The 22254-nt window shown below is 40.9% G+C and overlaps 1 protein-coding gene across 2 annotated transcripts in view; it reads right to left on the bottom strand.

Moving 5' to 3' along the window:
* Positions 1-8909: 8909 nt before the first annotated feature.
* The window catches only part of KBTBD12 (kelch repeat and BTB domain containing 12), a 60584-nt gene continuing 47239 nt past the window's right edge, over positions 8910-22254 (bottom strand). For both annotated transcript variants that reach the window (XM_072420548.1, XM_072420547.1), the window contains exon 6: positions 8910-9472. In XM_072420548.1, the coding sequence (XP_072276649.1) occupies positions 9303-9472 (170 nt within the window). In that variant the 3' untranslated portion in view covers positions 8910-9302. The remainder of the gene's footprint in view (positions 9473-22254) is intronic.

Below are 22254 nucleotides of genomic sequence, written 5' to 3'. Positions count from 1 at the left end.
GTATCTGACAATTGTGGATGTGTTAAATGCCAAAGATGGAATCTGCAGCACTGGAACAGTGGGCAGAGTGGGATAGGTGAGTATGATCCCTCGTCCTCTGCAGAGGAGAGTTTATTTACTTGAACCTGACAGATTCTCTTTTAAACTCTTGTTTTGATCCCTCCATATGCAATTGTCACTGTAAGTAAAAATCTAAAATATTGTATTTTTCATCATTTTCTATCTTTGGGGATAATGATTTTACCCTTTCCACATTATCCACAAAAAAATTATTGTCCTTAGTGACACTTTACCCAATAGGTTGTACAGCCTCTGAGTGATTTGATTGGCTCAAGTACACACACCATAAAAATATCAGTAGGTGCCATATATATATATTTAGGATTTGAGATTTAAACTCCCCTCCACTTTATTCCCTAAAAACTTTGGAAACACATTTCAATCTTTAATTGCACAGCTCAGCCACTAGATGGAGGCAGATATTGTAGGAATGACATTGGAAGTTAACATCCAGGTCTAAAAAGTTCTAATTTTTCGAAAGTTCTCTATAGAAGGATTTCACTTAATGAGGACTGACAGATGATGTAAAATGCTATTTCTGTTTCTAAAATCTACAGATGGCCTGGTTGGTGTTCTGATTGCCTCCTTTTAATACTTTCCAAATCCTTGACCCAGAAAAAATTTACTGTTGATGTGTTCAGCTAATTGTATTTTTGATGTTTGTTTTCTCCATTCGACTCAACCAATCACTGGGACTCTGTGATTGATCAAGGTGATGAAAACGTGGAAATGACCGTGGCACATCAATGATGGCGAATCAAAGCTGCCCCAAGAGCAGCACTATGTGGCGTAATGCAAGAATACAAAAGTGTTTTTGCATTACCTAAGTTATCACTTTTACCAGATGTGTTTTTAGTGGCTGTAACAATGCAGTGAAGAAGACAGCGGGAAGGATTTGGAAGTGCTGCAATAGTGAAGGGCTCTCTCTATCACTTTCTCCATCATCTCAATTGATTTATTGATAGGAAATGCAGGCAGCTAGACCAACAGCCATTGGTGACCGGATGCTTTAAAGGTCCATTCACACTATTAGGTTGCAATGCGGTAAATTCATTGTGATTGGCACACCAACACACCTTGCTGATGATGTATTTCAGCATAGTGCCACACACTAATGCACGGTGCAGTGCACTACCAGAAATGCATTTTTTTGTTGTTAGCAGAATGGCCTGCCATAACTCGACATGCATTTCCAAGCACCATATATACCAATGCACTACAACAATGTAAAATGGCTGTAGAATGTGTGGTTGGGCATACAACTCTCAGGAAGAATGCAGCGTGTTGTCAGTTTCATTGGCAGGGGATGGTTATAGTGCAACAAAACTGAGTGTTGTCAGCCTATGGAAGGAAGTTGCTCTTCAAGGGTTCTGCTGGCAGGATCACAGGGTATAATGACTACTTTACAAAGAGACTTTACAAATAAACAGAAACATTGTCCTATTGATATTAGCAGCCTGCATAACATATATGATTACTACTTTACACTATAGTGCTTAACAATAAAAGGAGCTGTTGTCACAGCTGTTGTCTTCTAAGTAGACTGCACCATGTCCATTGAGTATGACTGAGAGATGTAGCAACCCCAATACTGCCTGTATGTTTCCCCTTTGCAGGAAGGGTTGTCATTATCCCTGAGATTCATCTTCTGCCATGCGTCCGGTGTAGTTTTCATTATTATTATTAATATTAATAAACAGGATTTATATAGCGCCAACATATTAGCACTGTACATTAAATAGGGGCTGCAAATGACAAACAGATACAGACAGTGCTACAGGAGCAGCAGAGGACCCTGTCCCGAAGAGCTTACAATCTGGGAGGTGGGGGAAGTAACACACAATATAAGGGGAGCATTTTTCCTATAACTCCCTCTGCTAATTTATACAAAGTTGACCTTCAGCAGCTCTTTAAAGAAAACACTTCCACAGCCACACTAGTTTCTTTCCCCAGGGGCGACTTTCCGACAGTCCCACAATGACAGATGGGGAAACGCTAAAAAATCTGAACACAATTAACCTTCATATTTCATACAAATGATTTGTTTCTGCAGCTGTGGGCAGAGGAGACCTACCAATGGAAGGTGAGATAAGCAAAGCGGGAGAAGAGCAGCAGAGCATAGGGGCCTGATAATAAAAATGTGAGCTGCTTATGTTCAAGGTGTCATCATATCCATCAAAATGACCAGCATTTGATTAATAACTAAGGCATTGTCCTTCCAGCCCTCAGATTTACAAAGCTTTTCCACACAGCACAGACCTGTCTAGCAAGGACCTAAAAATACCTGACATTCCCCTTCTGCATTGAAGTAACACACTTACAGGTCTCTACTCCATGCTGAGCTTGGAAATGGACAGTGAAATGAGAAGCAGCTCATCTTTCTGTGACTCTTCTCTCCTCCAATCAGCAAATCCCTTGATAGCACATGAGCACTGCGGTACCACTGATTTGCCTATTGTGCTTCTTCTCCCTACCTGTACATTGAGTTCTGCTTTACAAAGACTGCAAAGAGCTCATATCAGGTTAAATCCAGATGGTTTCTCTTTTTACATGACAGATGATGTATTATTGGGTACAGAATTGTATTATTTTCTGATCCCAATACTTTAATGGGTTTTATCTGTAGCTTGGCGACTTTTGTGTTGATGTTTGGGCCCTTGTGGACGGGATAATACTTTTCATGGGAAATAGCTCTTCTCAATGGTCCATTCTCCTGACAGTTTATAAGCAATGGAGAGAACAGTGTGGTAGCTGTATATGGGCAGAGGCTCAGCAGGAAGTCTCCAGATTTGATGTATATATATATATATATATATATATATATATATATATATACTGTATATGAGGGCTGCCATTGCTCTTACTAACAATAAAAGTTGGCTGGCATTTTAATTCTTTAAATTACAAGCTTGGAGCTAGCATGCAACAGCAGAACTTCTGCTCTCCTTACTTGTTCCAGCTCCGTAACTTAAAAGTAATTAAAGCAGCCTTTTTGCCAAATTATTTGTCCCAATTAGCTGTTTCTGAGAAACTGAGTTCTTCTTTTGCTGCTGAATGCCAATTTATGTATAAGAAATCACTGAAAATCATGTATCGCAGTTAATTAAAAAGAAATCTTCTACAACCAACACTTTCCATGTGAGCCATTCCCCTGCGACCCTGTTTGGTTACACTGTGGCTTTAAATCCGACATGTCAGTGACAGCAAATATCACATGGCTGTGAAATTGTTGATTCACAGGGACATCAATGTATTGCTCCTAACGTCACTTAAAGACCTGCAAAGTGAAACTTTGCATTTGTCAGCCATTGGGGTGCGTGGTAATTTGTTGTTTTTTTCCCCAGGAATGGCAAACTGCACTCCAGGTAATCTGATTTGCATGCAGCTACAGCCATACAGCAACTCACAAGCAAACAAAAACCATGTGGCCTAAAGCAGCATGTCCCTTTTGGGAACTGCATGCTGATCTGCTGTAGCTGTAACCACAGCTAGGTGGAAAAAATGGTTCCCAACCATTCTGCAGGCTCAGTCCTATCTCTTCCATTCAAGATTTCTCTTTGAATGGAAGAGGCTGGGATTGCGGGTTGAACCTGCAGAATGCTGTGGCTCACCATGGGTCTGAGATGATGTTTAGGATCTAAAACCTTCTTATTTTTTCTTTCCCTATTGACTTTATTTATTTTTCAACCTATTAAGTTATAAAGGACTGTAATGGCACACTACATACACAGAATATAATATATTACAACCTGTTATTCAGAGTGCACATCCAAGCCATTGAATCTCACAATGATATTCCAAATCCTTAAACCTCTTGGTGATTCCATCAGATGCTGCTTAAACCTGGGCTCTGATAAATTTTATCCATATGAATAAAAAGTCATAAAACTTATACAAAAGCGTAATACCTATATAAGTTATTTTGTGAATCAGCAAAAAAGTTTGTTAAAATCTGTCCAATATACAATAATACCCACTAAGGATAGGTATTTTCATAACAAAAGTGGAGTCACGCTTTAAGCCAACTCTAAGGTACATTGGCAGGTTTCAAGGGGAGATGTCAATGTGTGCATTCACCCGTGACCTGTTCTCTTCAGTTTTTGGTTTTGGCGCACGGTGAGTGTGAGAAGTGGCCTGCTATCCCTGACATCCGCAGTCCTGTTGATGGACAGGGGTTCTTTCAAATTGTCAGCCGCATCTCTGGCAGGCTGACATTCATCTGTCATGCATAATTCATCTGTGATCTCCCTGATGTCTTGCAGATGTTGCAGCCGCAGCCAGGCGGTATATGCCTGTGGTCATTGTAATTAGGCATTGTTTTCACTCATTGCTGTAAAAGGAGAACATCTGCCTGTGTGCCGGGTGCTGTGATGGTGCGAATGACAATTCCAGAGGGGACGGTATAATGCCATCACATTATCAGGGTGTATGCAGAAATATGTGCGAATGTATATTCTGTAAGGATGGTAAAGCTGAACTCCAACCAGAATGTTTGACTTTCTTTTTTATGATGTGGGGAGGATTTAAAATTCATGTTTTCTGCAAAGAAAGAAGAGATATAGGAAGGACCACTCTTCCTTCCTTCTTCTTCTCTCTCCTTCTTTTCCTCCTTCATCTCACTTTCTTCATTTACCTCCCCTCCTTCATTTCTCACTTTCTCCCCCCTTCTTCATTTCTAACTTTCTTCTTCCCTCTTCTGCTTTCTCTTCCTTCCTTCCTCCCCCTCTTCCTTCATCTTTCACTCCCCCCCCATTCTTTAATCATTCACCTCCTTCTCCTCCCCCCTTCCTTCATCTTTCACTTCCTTCCTCCACCTCTTCCTTCATCTTTCACTCCCCTCCCCCTTTCTTTCATCATTCACTTCCTTCTCCTCCCTCGTTCCTTCATCTTTCACTTCCTTCCTACCCCTCTTCCTTCCTCTTGCACTTTCTTCCTCCCTTTATCTCTCTCTCCTCCTTTCCTTTTCCCCATCTTTCTTCCTTCTTTCTTTCCCCCCGTTCCTTCTTTATTTCCTTCATCTCTCTTTATCTCTTTATCTTGCTAAAAGCCATCCTCAAGCCAGGCCTAATTGAGCTCTGTCCCCTGGTGAAGGGGTAGATCTGCACCCCTCTTACTCCAGTAATGGAGATTCCACAGAGAAATCTGGCTTAATGTAAAGCCCCCTCATTTCATGGCAGATCCAATCACCTCATGGTCCCCATTATGCAGCTCGGTGTTTACGGACTTTTAGTCACTCTGGGCACTGATATTAATAGAAAGCTGTACACACATTGACATAATACAATCTCTCGGCTCCCCATAAGGGTGACATGAGCTGATTGTGGGAACGTCTTTCTATACCGCTGCTATGTAATTAGTAGAAGATAATATTGTTTTGTTCTTTCATGTCGTTGCTGAGGACGATGGAGCCTGGTGAGATATCAGTGATGGAGGATGCTTCCTGTGAATGTTCACATTTTTTTTATTCTCCCCATATTTTCTAAAAATAGTTTTGTAATCATCCACAAATGCACTTATTATAGGACTCCTGACCTGTTTATGATACCTTTATGATACCTTAAGAGGACCTGTTAGCTTGTAATAGGCCAAACCCTAAGGCATTTGGAAGCAACTTGGCCTGCTTGTTAGTTCCAAACCTACCTGTGGTTGTAATGGCCGTGTATGGAGTCCGGCTATCTTCAGATCTCCAATGGGTGATGCGAGCCAAATCTTTCTGAATAACTGGCATTAAATTGTTGTGGATTTTGTATGCAATGTTGGGGTCATGTTTTCCAATTTATTACAAAAGCTTCCTGAGCCGACAGCTAATATCTGATATAGGTTGCAGGGGAGCTCCACATCCATGTGAACTTACCCCAAGAAGTCAATAAGAAGAAGGAAATCAGAACCCATCAACCCAACTCCTACACCCACCAATCTGGTATAGCAACCAGGATCGAGTCACACAGATCTAGGGAGGGCCATAAACCCCTTTGAGGACCTTCAGCATTGGGTGTACCATGGGCAATGTCAAAGCAGGCTCAATATCGGGAAGCCATTTGTTTATCGGGATGTCATGTGACATTTACCCTGTTGGCGTTGCTCACATCAGCCAGTGACGTCCTTAGTTTTCTTTCAAATCAAATGTAAATCTGTGTTCTACCTGTACAAGAAGAATCTAAGGCAGTATGATGTCCAGCTGGATATCCAGCTATTTATTTTCTGCTGCCACTTTGGCATTGCTAAATGTATCGAATACCACCTCTTAGATTGCAAGCTTTTCTGGGCAGGGTCCTCTCCTCCTCCCGTGTCACTGTCAGTATCTGTCATTTGCAACCCCTATTTAATGTACAGCTTCATAATATGTTGGCACTGTATAAATACTCTTTTTGTTTTAATAATAAAATTATTAATATTATTAATAATAATAATAATAATAATAATAATATAATAATGGGCGAATATACAATAACGTACTTAAAAAGATATTAGGTAGGCATGGGCATAGGTTTATTATCATATATTATGACATGCATTAGTTTAATATCATGCGTCATTCTCAATTGGTCCACTAGGTGGTGCTGTGTTCGATTTAATTCATAAAGAATTACACTTCCATTAATAGTGAATGAAAGCAGCGATACCTAGTGGAGACATAAAGAATTACACATTTGTATCTGTATGTGCGCTCATGTCCACTTTATACTAGACTTGAGTATAAGAATATTTTCAGGACATTAAAAAAGTACCTAATGTAATGGATCACTGTGAATTGTTATAAATATACCAATACTGAGAGAGCTGAAAGTTGGTCTGTTGCAAGAACGTGCAGCCGATTTTTATTAAACTAAAGTTCGAGTTTTATGTATGCTTAATCAGGCAGGTCATTATTACTGAAAGGGACAGGTGATGACTTGCCGAGCTTTTGTTCTGCTTTTTTTAATATATATATTTTATTATGGTGGAAATCTCTGGCTTAAAGGTGAATATTGTATCAAAAGCCGTGTTTTTAACATTTTACTGGGTTTATTATTTATCTGGACTTTTCCTGCCTCCATCCCACACTTTACAATGCATTTTAGATTCACCATCAAGCTTTGAATATAAATCGAATTCCTCTGATTGACCCTTGCACTTAAAACTTGATGGTAAATCTAAAAAAAGCAAAATGTGCCCTTGGCTGTGTGAAGGCGCCAGGCCTTGTGAACCTGACAAGGTTTTCCCTCTAAGTTGGGAACAGTAAATGAAAGTTCTGGAGGGCGAATGAGAAATGTCAGGTCTGATCCATCTGAAATAAACCTTCATTTTGCTGCCGGTACCTGGGGTAAGAGCACAGCACAGTGACAGCGCTCTGCTGCTCCATGATTACTGCACCTGGTGATATAAACACAGAGGACAGGCAGGGAATATCACTGATTCCTAAATATATTGCATCCGTAGGAGATACACTGGCCGGGTCAATTCTAAGAGGCAGCACATGTGATCTGAGTGATAGAAATGCTTTTATAGAAAGGTTTGATTCTCTGTATATATCGCTGATATAATTATTAGGTCTCAATGTGGATAATTACCAGGGGCAAAGCTACAGAACCCTTGGGCCCTGATATGGAATATAGACAAGGGCCCCATTTCTACAGCAATTCTGGACCCCCATTGATAGCTACAGATCTAAGAACCCCAATGCTAAATTTCTGACATTGCCCCTACAATTTAATACAAGCTCCTTTACATCAGAAGGCCCCTTTGACATCAGAGTTCTCCCCTTTTTCATTAGGAGGCCCCATCAAATCTAGACCCCTCCATCCTAATGATGGACATAGCCAACAATGAGCCTCTGCACAGAACTGACTTTGCACCCCCCCACCAAATCAACACAGGACCCTTGTGGCTGGAGAGGGTACAGGGCCCTTGTGCAGTGGAACAATTTACATCTCCTTATGTCTACCCCTGCCTACCTTTAGAAGAGAGTCCCCCGTTTACATCATAATTTCCCACTTCACATTATTATCTCCATCTTCATATGAAAGCCACCCTTACATCAAAACACCCCCCACCTACAATTACATCCAAGTTACCCTACCTTCACATCAGAGTCCCATCTTCCCAGCAATACCCCCTTATTGAATCAGAGTCCCCCTGCCCTACATAATAGTTCCCCACTTCACATTATTATCTCCATCTTCATATCAAAGCTCCCCCTTCTATCAGAGCACCCCCCACCTCCAACATTCACATCAAAGTTACCCTACCTTCATATGCCCTAGTTAGTCCCCTAGAGTCAGCACTTCTCTATTACATTAGAGTCCTATTTGCACAGAATAGCCCCCATTTATATTTATATTTTTTGGATTTGTATATTTTGTTCAAGATTTTTTGCCTTGATACATAATTACCAGATTTGGTAGTTGCATTTTTTTTTACCAAGTCATTTTACAATTAATACATTTCTTATCCTGGGTGGCTACGCTCAGTTCCCTATTGTATTTACGGAGGAGGCACAGTTGGCTGGGCTTCTTGGTTTATAAGTATTATTATTTACTTTATTATTGTATGGGTGTAGGGTGGTCCTATTATTACTTTATGCTTTCAGATCAGAAAAAAAAGAATGCAGCCACTGCTTCTAAAAACTGGTGATAAACTGCAAAATATGATATTTTGAGTTTTGGGTTTAGTAACATTTAAGATTCAGATTACTTTTATAAATAAAATTGAAAACTAACAAGTTTACCTGCAAGAAGTTGTATTAGTTTTTGTTGTATCCACATAGTAATACTTAGTTGTTGTTTATGCACTTTGCATTGAATGACAACATGCATCATAACATGCATTTATGTACATGACGAACATTGACCCATGTCTTAGCACAGATGAGAGTTTTAAATCATTTTTATTGGTTTTGATAGAAAACACAACAAGCAAAAATGCAAAGAATTTAATCGAGCCTTAGTTTCTCCTCTTCTCCAATACTCCCTGCAAACCCATCGTATGATGGGGATAAACCAATTTATTACAGCAGGAGGTGCATTGTGATCTGAACGCGGGAGGGAAGCCATATTGCACGTTAGCATTCTTCATCTCCATAACTCTTCTATAGGTTAAAGTCTCCCTGCAAACCATCTGATAAAAACTTAAACCTTACAACATGCTACTATACTGCACACAGGACCCCATGGATCAACATGCAGGGACCAGTAAGTATTTTCTTATTACTGACAATTCAGGCAATGAGGATCACTTGTTAGGCCCTGTAATACGCCATGAGATCACCTCTCCATCAGGTCCCGAGGAGGTGGGAGGAGGTCCCGGGGGTTTAGGCGGGCCACAAGGCAGACGTCGTATGAATCGTGCATGAGAGCCCTGGTGCAGACCACATTCCATTGGTTCTCCCACGGGTCCAGCTCCAGAATCTCTTTTGTGATCACTTCATGGCGATCTGAAAAAAATAATAGTAAAAAGTATAAAAAAGGTGCAAAAGATGGTGCATGGTATATGTAGATGACATGATACCTAGATTGGTCTACAACTTTTGTTTTACTGGAGGAGGGGGGGGGGGTCGAGTAAACCTAAATTGTATGGGAACCAGAAATTTCCTATAATGATCCTGGGCAGCACAGAGTGCAAATATAGTTCTACTTTATATGCTGCCAGTCCTAACTTGCTGGCAGGGGAGAGAAGGGTGATAATTCATTAAATCATCAGTGTGCAATTACTATTTTATTTTGCAAATACAGTCTAGGGGGATTTTCTTGAGCCACTTAGATTTTTTTAACTGATCCAATAGTTTCCAACTTCATTCCACTCACCTCTAGTGATCATTAGCTCCCACATCTGTAGGTGGTCACTCTGCTTTCATCTAATCCATTGCATTTATTGCCCCCTGTTGGTTGATTGGTGTATTGATTTAGCAAGTATTTCCATGACCCTCATCATAACTATATAGCTTGGCCTGGTACAGGAAAAATGATGGATTGGTAGAGAAGGGGGGGGGGTGTATAGAATAATAAAAGCCATGTTCACATGGGGAAGGGGGGGGGGTCAAAAAACAAAAACTGCTGTGAATTGAAATATGGTTTTGTTTTTGCCTATAGCTATGCATTAAATATCATAAATACATATCAGTTTATAAGGAGGTCACAGTGAATGTTATTTTTTCAATCCAGGGTTCTTCTTTTACTAACGTGCTTGGAGCTCTGCTTGTAAAGGCGACAACCTTCATTTGCCGGCAGTGTGTAGGCAGATGTGCCAAGCCAGGTGTGTTTGTTAAGCTTGTTAAAAAGCAGAAATAACACTTTAATTGTGCTAAGATTAGAACACTCAGCTTTCATTTATCTGAACGTATCTCCCAATTATTTGCCGAGATCGGTTTTATCAGCATATGGAAGCTCTCTGACTACACAGCTTTATCTGCCAAATAGCTCAGACCATACAGCTTTCTTTACAAAATGAGCAATAGGCAAGGGGAACCATAACAGCCAATCAGAAATCAACATTCAGTGGTAAGAGTATAAAAAACTAAAATGCAATTGGCTGCCTACGGAGCAAAATGTATTTGCGGTATCTGAGATGTTGGACTGCCAGGCTGCTACCCAACCCAGTCAGGTGGAAGTGAATGCTGATCGTAATTTGCCAGGCAGAGGAATGTCTCCAATTTAAACAAATCTGCTAAATACAATGCAAAATACATCACAATACAAACAGGTGTATTGAAATAAAGGCATACTATAAATTGATGCTTTTCCAGCTATGGAGCAGTAAGTCTATAATTGGCTGTGTTGTTCAAAGGGCAGCAGGGAGAAACCTAGTTCACTCAGTATTCAGTACTTAGTATGCACCTCCTATCTCTGCAAACAAGTATACATGAGGACATGTGGTGAGAGGTGTGGCTGTTACTCAGCTCTGCCATCACAGAGCTTTGGAGGGGCAAAGCAAGAAGCAGCAGAGACATCTGAATATTACATTGATGTAGTTCTGTATTCATTCATCACTAAATGTAATGTTTTCAATTGCAAGCAATGTAATTATATGAATATGACAAATATGACTTGGCATCAATCTACCATCCCTGTACAGCAGAGCTCTGAGAAAGGGAACAGACTGGTAGAGACAGGAGCCAATCAATTGGACTTCTGTATTTGCCAGCAAGGGACAAACTAATTGGAGAGAGCAGAGAGCACAAGCTCATTGGTTTGCTGCTTCTGTTTCACTGTCCAATCATAACCTGGGGGAGGGACAAGACCTGTAAGTGTTATTAAATGCAACAGAGAAGAATCAGGTCTCCTGCCCAGCTAGAAGGGCAGTGCACCATGGTAGAGTTGTATTAATCTTAGAATTGAATGGACAAAAAAAAACCTCTGACAACTCTAATTTATGTATTTAACCGTGTGTGTGTTTAGTTATTTACATGAAATTCAGAAATAAAAAACAAAAAAAAATAGGATAACCCCAAAAGACGACAGTGTATAACAAACTGTATAATGATAATGACCAACAAATAAGCCTGAAATCTGCACCCGGGGTGACATCTGTTTCTTTTGCTTGGTTTGCTGTGAACATAAGATTTATATATATGACATGACATGCCGTGATAACTCTTCAGGGATTAACACCAGAAACACATGTAGTCAGTGGTTCAAATTAGTTTAGATTAATAAAAACAAGATTCCTCCACATCCTCCGCATTTTTTGACTTTCCGAGTGAATGCGCAGCATACTCCTTCGTCTTAAAGAGTCAGCTGTCCTATGGCTCCTCTTGGGGTTGTTGGCAGAACTTAATCCAAAAATTAAACAAATTGTGACCAGGCAGGTCCCTTATTTCAGAAAAGACAGACAGGGGATAGGATAAACCATATTACACTGCCAAGGTTTCCTATAGTTTCCTATAGTATACCCTAAAGCCCATATCTGGGGATAAATTACCTGGGATGGGTCACTACAAGAGTCACCAGCAGGAGGAAGGAGGTCCTGATTCCTCTATATAGATAGAATTGTGGGGTCACCAGCAGAAAGAAAGAAGTCCTGATCCCCCCCTTTTCTATGTTTCTATGGCCACTTTAAAAACTTAGACTAAGTTGCGGGCCAACCTTGAAGAGTTTTAGAAGAAACTTGACTACACATACATTTGGTTTTTACTAGCACCAGACAGCATCTTAAACTTATAGATGCTTAAATTTACAGATGACGCGATCACGACCAGCATCACTTGGCTAACAGCAGGCTACGCACAGCAGACACCGCATTATGACACAAGGCCATGGGATGCCAAGAAGTAACCCTGTAACTCCAAAAGCCTCCTGGCACCTCCCACATGAAGCTGAGGGGAATGCTGGAAATGCAACACCATGTCACTCCTGCCGCCACCTCAAACCAGCTTAACCGCACAAATTATTCCCCACTTAGAACATTACCCAAATCATAGCCCACTTGGCATGGAGCCCTACCATGCCAAGGGGCCGCTCACCCGCCACAAACGTGCCAACGCATGATGTAGCACTACGATACCCCCAATAACGCCCCAACTTGAAATTTAAACAAAATCATTCCCTCCCAGTCCAAAGGCAAATTCCGCCACCCATGCCCAGTAACCACCAGCTGCCCCTGCTAACTGACTCACGGTACCCCACCAACTCTAGAATCACCTGCCACCGAAATCCACAACTCATGAACAAAATCCACACCCGGTCTACCGCCTGGAACCGATCTTGGAACGTCACCCCACTCACAACACAATCCAGAATACGCTTGTCACCGCAAACATGAAGACAGTATGTTACCAACATCTTAACACAAATAGACATAACAGCCGGAGATGGGCCAAAGGCCAGGGCAAAACCAACCTGTATATCCTCCCATTATGCTGAAACCAGCCACAGTACTGACCCCAGGGGGTAATGAAGCATACCATCCCATTGAACAGCCACGAGGGAGCAACAAAGAATACCATCCCAAAATACTGACATCAAGGAGTAATACTGTATACCATACACCAATATTGACACCAGGGAGTAATGAAGTGTAGCATACCCCCAGCACTGACACCGGAGAGAAATCGAGAATGCCATCCCACCCCCCGTCATGTGGCCCTGTCCCTAAATTCTTACGGCTACGGGCCTCTCTTTAGCTTCAAATGGGGACACCTCAACAACTGGTGATTTCCCTCACATTGGAAAAACATTTTCTTGAAGTTGAGTCTACAGGACAGGACATAAAGAGAAATCTTACTAAGGTGGAGCGTTCAAAGGATACCTGAAAGCCATTGCAATCCTTAATAAATGCTGACCTAGGCAAGTGCCTACCCAACCCAACTAACCCCAAAGGCAGGCGCCTACCCAACCCAACTGTCCCCAGAGGCAAGTGGCTACCCAACCCAAGTATCCCCTGAAGCAGGCGCCTACCCAACCCAAGTAATCCCATAGGCAAGCTCCTACCCAACTAACCCCAGAGGCAAGCGCCTACCCAACTAACCCCAGAGGCAAGTGCCTACCCAGCACAACTAACCCCAGAAGCAAATGCCTACCCAACCCTAGCTACCCCCATGGGTAAGTGCTAACCCTCTTATTGAATAGAAAAGTATGCTCTCATGCTCCCTTTATAAACCATAGCACTAATATAGGATTTCTGGTCAATTCTGCTGTTCTAAATCATTGTCCCAACACACTGATTTCGGCACAGTTGCTGGACGTTTTTTTCGGCACTGGGCCAAGGCATTGCAACTCACAGGTCTCCTTATTTATCTATCTAAAGCTGCTTATGTCACTCTTTGTAAAGTCCTAACTGTTTTATCTCTTTGTTAGACCTTTGGTAAAGCGTCCTCATATTCAGCTGAAAGTCAGCTGGCATCCCGCTGCCTCCATTATCACTTTATGAATCGCGGAGGACCACAGAAGCAGGGCATGCTGGGAGCACCTAAGCACGGCCATTATTGCTATTGTTTTCTCAACATTTCTTAGGCTTCGTTTGTTTCTCGTTCATGCGGCAATGTCCCTTTCACAAGGAGCCAGTTCATTCACCAGTAATGTGAACAATACAATAGGGAAGAACTGACCTGATTTCATAGAGCGATCCAACCTTTTATATTACTGTAACAAGGAAAGTGAGATTCTTTCCCAGAGATACATAATTAAAAAAAACAAGTTAATAAAAAATGGACACAAAGAACAAAAGAAGGCATATTGTTCAGAAAAGAAAAGTATGCTGTTCAGATATATAGAAAAAAACACAGCAAGGATTAAAATTCTAGTTCTGAGCATCTCCAGTTATGTTACCATATGACAGATTGTCGCTTTTGAGTTCCCTTGCAAAATGGCTTGGAGGACATATTTCCCATCAGCAATCAGGATCAATGACATTATGCTGGTCACAAAGAAGACCCCAAAGGACAATTGGAGATTGCAAAAACTTTAAGGTCAAGAGCCATTTCTCGCATAGACTTCAACAATATCCATCAACAAGGATCCTGAAAAAGTTGCCTCAATTCCCTGAAACGTGTTGGCAGTAATAGCAAAGCACTAAATAGAAATTGAATCTTGATCACCAAGTCCTATGACTTTTTATGTTAAAACACTTATAACCTACCACATAATGACCTGAATACTGACTCTATTGCACTCTCCAGACTCGAAGACTGGTGTGGAATCTGGTCATGTGACAAACACTGTAAAGGTGGCTATGGACATCCAAGGATAGCCAGATCTTGTTGATGGCAGAAAATATTTTCCAACCTGTACTTTTTTCATTTCTGATCATGACAAATGAAAAATGTCAAGAACAGCCACACATAATATGATCAATAAGTTATTTTGCAAATGAATACATTTTGTTTTTACATGGTGACATGACTGGGCCAGTATTCAGGCTGTTGCCCGAGGTCCTTTACCTCATTGATTCCTCATTCTAGGTCCAAGCTGACATCGATTTCCCTCTAGAGATGGAGCGTGTAACACATGGAAGGTCTACAGGGAATTTAATTGTGCACTGAAGCAAGCGTATAATTACCTGAGCAGCTATTACCATGCCTGGATTGTGATGCAAATAGCAAAACCCAGCGTCGGCTAAGTAACCCTTCTCTAGCTAAACGAGCATAAACAACAGCTTCCCAATTCACAAAATAATACAATGCTACCGTGCCATAGGAAGGGGTCGTTTTTCAGCTGTTGATGCTTGTTGTATAAAAGAATCTCCAAGGAAAATGCAAAAGGAAAACCTTGTGACTGATCTATTTCCAATGTCCTTATGAACATGCTAGTTACTTGGTTGGGTTGGTGATCCTCCGATGTTTACAACACATCCAGTCCCTTAGGTTTATTCATTGGAACAATGCAAGTGGAAAAGGTCATCCCAGAGAAAGGAGAAGATTTACAGAGGGACCGCATGTCTTAGGAGAGTAAAAAAGCGTGTGGAAAGGGTTAAAAAGGGCAGTGTGCAGGGTAGGTACCTTCACAGTAGGAAGATGGTCAGAGAGGTCAAAAAGAGACACAATGATGGCTTTCCACAACTTGACCTTGAGAAGAATCCAAAAAGCTAAAAGTTGGTCTACCTATTCAATGTTTAATGTGTTGGGTAGTCTGGGCATCTAGGTGGATTGGGGGTCTTTAGCATTCACAAACCAGGTAGTTAGGGTCAAAGGGGGAAAATCCAATTGTATAGAGGCATCTTGTGTTGGTAGTTGCAAAGGTCCCATTGGGACTGAGTCCACACAGGACTTGACCTTAACAAATATCTAAGGAGTTTAAAGTTGGAACACCCATCCAATGTGTTTGTTGTGTTCGGTAGTCTTATTTGGATGTTTGTCATGGCATCTAGGTGGGTAAGGGGTATACAATCAAGGTGGGAAAAAGGGGCATGACTAATGGTACTGGCCTTGTGTGTTGGTGGTTGTCAATGTCTCTTTGGGACTGGGTTCCTGAGATGAGGCCAGGGTTGTTCTATCTGGAACTATTGATAACTTTTCTGGTCATTATAATTGTTTGGTAGGTAGGAACCTGACCAGGTCACATGACTAGCCCTCCTCCAATCACAGAGCTTTCCGTGCTCCATTCTAATGAAAATCTGCTTGTGCTTCACCAGTACACACAATGGTTTGCTGTTTTTCTAGTCCAGAGGCAAATTAGAATTTTTGTCTATTCTATCCAAAACAATTAAAAGCAATTGGCGGGAGTTGAATTTCAGCACAAAGGATTCCCGGAGCACTATGGGCTACTTAAAGTGACAGCACAGTGGTAGTGACTCTTTAGTTGGACATTTTAGTTGGACAGTCTTTTGCCCAAACCTCATATGTTTCAGGTATATTTTGTTCGATATTTTAAAAAGTGAATTTGTCTAGATATAAAAGGATAACCATCATTTTAGGAGATATGGAGAATCTGCAAATTTCTCAAAATGTATCCACTCATTGATTCATCAAGCACTAGAACCACAAAGAGAATTACAGCCTTCTACTGCCAATGATGACATTTTTAGCTGCACCACTAAAAATGTCATCATTGGCAGTTTCCATGTATTAATCCTGGCTGGTACTGCTCATCATGTGAGATGATCACTTGTGATTGTCTTGGATGAAAATCTATAGCAGTCCAATGGTGTTGGTAGTAATTTACCAATCCATGCTGAATGACAAACTGCTATCAAACATTGGTATTTACTATGGAAAGGATGCAGGGGGATGCTTCCCGCTCCTTTTCCCTCCTTCCATTTCCATAGAAGAGAGCAGGGTTGTATATACAGCGATTGTTCATTCCTACTTACCCTAACAACAATCACTTTGATAAAGTGACACATTTTGAGTGCTTGGACTAAGCCTAAGTCTACAATTTCATAAGAGAGACATTTATAAAAGCGAAAAAAAGAACCAAAAAGAGGAGAGCCTTTCAATTCTGACCAATCATGTTTCAGCTTTATTATTCTGTTGTAATAAAAAAAAAGGCATCTGACTGGTCACCATGGGTCACACCCCCTCTCCAATTACTGCATTCTTTTTTGAAAGTAGCCGGTCTTCATTCAATGATTGAAATTGGAGGAAAAACGTTTTTACTTTAATGTATATTCAATGTATAAATAGAAATATAATCGAACAGATCTGCAACATGCAGCATTTTTGAATTTAATAGGAAATTAATTAAAATGTTATTTTTGTGCACAAATGAGTTAAAATAAATGTAACCTTCTCTGTGCTGCCAAGAAAAGATGGATCAAAGTTTATAATCTATGTGAATTTAATGTGGAAAGGTTAGAACCTTTATCAGTTTTTTTGTGTCCCCAATGGCTATTTGGACCTTGGACTTACCTGGAACAACAGGCATATCAAAGCATTACATGACAAGGGAAGCCGCTACCACCCAGAAACTGCATGCAATACCTAACATGTAAGCCTGCATTAGTCAATAGCAAACCCAAATAAAAGTTTTGGTTGATTTTTTACATTTTAGCACAACGGTAAAGTTTCCTGGATGGAGTTTGCTTGTTGCTAGAAGTTGCTTTTTATTCAGATCCTATGGTGACCACCTCTGCTCACAGCTCGCCTTGTATTTTCCTAGCAGGAAGTCATCATAAATTGTTCCACGTCCTTCTCCTTCCAGTATCTCAGGCCATTTACATTGTTTGTGTGTGCTGCTCCCATACATACACAATGCTTCTTCTGCTGGGATAACCGCCATGTCCTCTGTTCATGGAATTTCCAGCTGTTTATAAATAAAGCTTTTTCCTGTCTGCAGCAATGGACGGATGGGCTGTATCCGCCGCTTATATCCCTGCTGGATATAGACGTTTCTTGGATTGCTCTCATGTCCTGATTCTACACTGATCATAGTAGATGTAATTCCAATTTGGAGGTCATTTATTTGGATAAAGCACTGGGTATCACTAGGAATTGCTTTTTTTTGTCTTTCAGCCACTTATTGTCTACATGCACTCACCTGACATCATGCAGTCTGGTTTGCTAGTGGTGACAATGGTGGACCATTTCCATGTAATAGGTGTCAGCACAGCTTCTTGTAGGGTTTACCAGGGAAGCAAGTCAAAGGGTGACAACACAGGAACACCCCTCTCCATAACAAGTCCAGGCACCATGACATCTCTTCCTTCCATATACAAATCTGGCCACCATTACCATTACTTTACCCTCCTAATAACAAGTCCAGACACAATGACATCTCTCCCCTTCCCATAACAAGTTTAGGTACCATGACATCTCTCCCCTTCCCATAACAAGTTTAGGTACCATGACATCTCTCCCCTTCCTCCCCTTCCCATAACAAGTTTAGGTACCATGACATCTCTCCCCTTCCCATAACAAGTTTAGGTACCATGACATCTCTCCCCTTCCCATAACAAGTCCAGGCACCATGACATCTCTTCCGTCCATATACAAATCTGGCCACCATTACATCTTTACTCTTCTAATAACAAATCCAGACACCATGACATCTCTCCCCTTCCCATAACAAGTCCAGGTACCATGACATCTCTTCCCTCCCCATTACAAGTTTAGGTACCATGACATCTCTCCCCTCCCCATACAAATCTGGCCACCATGACATCATTACCCCAGTCACCATGACATCTTTATTCTCCCCATACAAGTTGGGGCACCATGGCATCTCTCTCCTCCCTATTACATGTCCGGGCACCATGACATCCTGCACCACCATAACAGACATGCTTACCATAACATCTTTTTCCAATGTAATAATAAGTGCAGACTCCATCACACAACACCCCCCACCCACATAACAATGCCACCACCCATAACAAGTGTGGCCACCATGAAACCATGTTGACAGCATAAAAAAGTTGCATATCTTCCCCTCTGTTAGAATGTTGCCCACAAATGTCACCACCAGCAAGCCGGAGCAGATGATGTGGAGAGAGCACATGTAGTCAGGCAGTGTCCAAAAGGCAAAAAATGGAGAAAAGAGCAATAGTTAGTGATACCCAGTGCTTTATGCAGTTAAATGACCTCCAATTGGGGTTCCCATCTACTCTGAGCAATGCAGAATCAGGACATAAGGTCAACCGGTGCTGCACCGCATAATATACTCTTAATCTAATGCTGTATTACTTTGCATGGCGGGGGAGAGCAGCAGCTACCAGGAAACTCCTGTTGAAGAATGGTTAAGAAGCTGGGACCCCCAGGTCCTGGGTCCTTCTGCTGCTCCACTTATAGCTATGACCATGCCTATAATAAAATAACAGAATGATGTCCAGTACAAAGCAAATGTCAAACTATCCCTAACACAGAACTGAACTAAATAGAGAAAGTTTATTTTTGTTCTGCCACAAAAGTGTCCCTGTCACTTGCATGCTGCAGTCCTGTCTAGGAAAGTAGGTAAAAGGTTGTACATATAAACTATGCATGATATGTGTGAGCCTACCCCCCTCCCATGTGCACAAAGCTCCTTTTCATTCTCATACACAGCCACAAGAATATTGACTTGCATGCTAATCCTGGGTTACATAAACTCAGCTGCTGCAATGTACTAATAGGATGAGCTTTTGTAGGAGCCAATTCATCAAAACTTTTAGAGCACTTCAAAAAGTAATAACTATGCTGCTCATGCAGGAATCCACATTCCTCCGCTGAGTACTTTGGAACATAAAAAAGGAGTGAATATGACTTACTAAACATTCACTGGGGATGAACCAATCATTGCAATGTAACCCTTTGATGGCCAGTAACATATAAATTGCGGCTTTGGCAGCACCCAGGCATATACAAAGTCCAGGCCGCTGGAGCAGCCGGACAGTTGATTACCGTGTAATACTTAATTTGTGATCCCATGAATAAAAAGGACTATTGCACCACACATATTGGATATGGTCACATGTGCCGGAATGAGATGAATAATTGTGGGGTGATTATTCATGGTTAAACCTAAATTAATGAACTATTGGCACCAGTGGCAGACATAGCCAACAGGGTGCTCCTGTCTTGGGCCCCCCCCTGCTGAACTGACTAGGGGCCCCCTGTTGGCTGAGGATGGTCAGGGCCCTTGTGCAGCAGCATACTTTGCACTTTCCTATGTCCGCCCCTAATGAGAACCACAAGTCCACTGCCTATGAAAGTTTTGGACCATGGGACTTCACACAAATATATATAAAAAAATATATGATATGTTGGGTTTAAAGTGTAATTTCACATAGAAAATGTGTAAAATAAAAAAAGAATAAAACTTATACACCCATAGTGAATGTCTGATTCAATACTTTCCAGATATTAACCAAAAGGGTCTATTAATAAATAATTGAATCTGACATTCACTGAAACATTCCCTGGTGGAGAATCCATTACTGCCACTGAAACATATAAACCTGGAAGATTCTCCACCAGGGAATATTTCAGTGAATGTCAGATGCCCTGATTTTTAAATAGACTTGAATTATTTCAGTGCATTATTTTATTTCATCTATTTGATCTGTTACATATAATTATGTATTTCTTATAGCTATTCCACAATTACAAAAATACCTATTGATGATGTCAGAAATTCAGAGCCAACATGAGCATGTTTTCTGTGTTTTCTCAAGAACGGCAATAGGCATTCCAAGTTTTTATTTTGGGACTGCAATACCATGACATCCCTGTGGGAGATTGTGGGAGGAATTGTGTAGTTGTGTAGGAAAACACTTACAGTTAGTGCTGACACCATGCATTCCATCAAAACAATGTGTGTTGTCAGCCCACAGCAAGAAATAAGGAGCTGAGCTCATATCTGGCATATCGGGGTAACACTTGTGCATGTGTTGCATGTTCTGCATATTTTAGCTTAAAGTGGACCTGTCACTTTTTTAAACCAAGGCAGCCATTTGTAAGCTGGTGAATATACAAACTTCTCAATTGACCGGTAAGAAATCACATGGAATACCAGCATACAGCCACGGTCAGGGAAAGAAGAAGTTAGAATTAGGGCAATTTTAGGGTGGAGCAAACTGGACACAATCTCAGGGCCCCCACCTTCTCCATGACCCTAACTGACAGAATGGCTGTACATTTGGGGCCCCTCAGTTCATATTTGCCCTGAGCCCCATTTTTCCTGGGTAGAAGACACATACCGCTGGAGCCACTGTACAGGTGACTTCCTTTTCAGACTCTCATTTACCCTGACATGGTTACTTTAAAGAGACCCTGTCACCAGACTATTGTATTAATCAATCTCCATTAGTCTTTCTGTTAAATTATGTGTAATTATCATATTTTATGCATTTTGCCTGCATTTCATGCATATTATTATCCTTTCCCAAAAGCCCTGATGCTGCTGTTTGGTGCCACCATCTGTGATGCCAGTAGCCCCAGCAAATTCTAAGTTGATACTCTAGGCCTGATTTATTAAAGCTCTCCAAGACTGGAGAAGATAGACTATTATAGGATAACATGGGAAATCCAACAAACCTAAAATGGATCCAGGATTGAAAACATTTGCCAAATAATAGCAAATTATTTTTAAGAAATCCATTTTGGGGTTTCTGGATCACCCAGGTTCCAATGATTGTCTGTTTTCTCCAGTCTTGGAGAGACCTTTAATAAATCAATGTATAATTCTTCTTTACTCCTTATCCAGCAGCTACATTGTCTGATAGTTTTGGAAAGTGCTATAATGTGAAAGAAATCAGGTGAACACTCCTTGAATAGCCATAGCTACATTACAGATGAAAAAAAAAAACAAATAAATATGTGAATAAGCATTTAAAATACTTTATTTTACGTCCAGTTGGTTAACATAGATGACAGGGTCCCTTTATACTATTCAGCCATATATGCCCATTTATCTGGGATATTTGGCTGTAGTTGCCCTTTAATGTCTGCAGTGAAAAAAAAACATCTTTTAATGTGAATGTATCTGATAAATTGTGTGCAAATTATGATGATGGATGAGCTACTTGGGAAGGGAGGTTGTCACCATCATATAATACCAGCCAGTGTATTACCCTGTGACAATGATAAATAGAATTTATTAATGCAGAAAGGGCGATGCTGCAAAGGATTCTGGGACAATTTATGGCCAAGGCAGGATGCTTAAGATATTAAAAAAGTTTGCTCAGCATAAAGCTGTCAGTGTGTTATAGGGCTGAGGTGCCAGCGGGGAGAACAAATAAGTTTTTTGATATACATGTGTCTCTTTGTCACCGTAATTCATCCAACGGGTATAACGCAATTGATTTTAATTGCATTATTGTTTTAATTTTTCAAATTTTGTCTGGGCCAAACCAAAAAAAAAAAAAAACAGG

The sequence above is a fragment of the Pyxicephalus adspersus genome, chromosome 8 (assembly GCF_032062135.1).
Source record: "Pyxicephalus adspersus chromosome 8, UCB_Pads_2.0, whole genome shotgun sequence".
NCBI classification, from domain to species: domain Eukaryota; kingdom Metazoa; phylum Chordata; class Amphibia; order Anura; family Pyxicephalidae; genus Pyxicephalus; species Pyxicephalus adspersus.
Note: the sequence above shows the minus strand (reverse complement) of the source record. Positions and strands in the feature narration are given on the sequence as shown.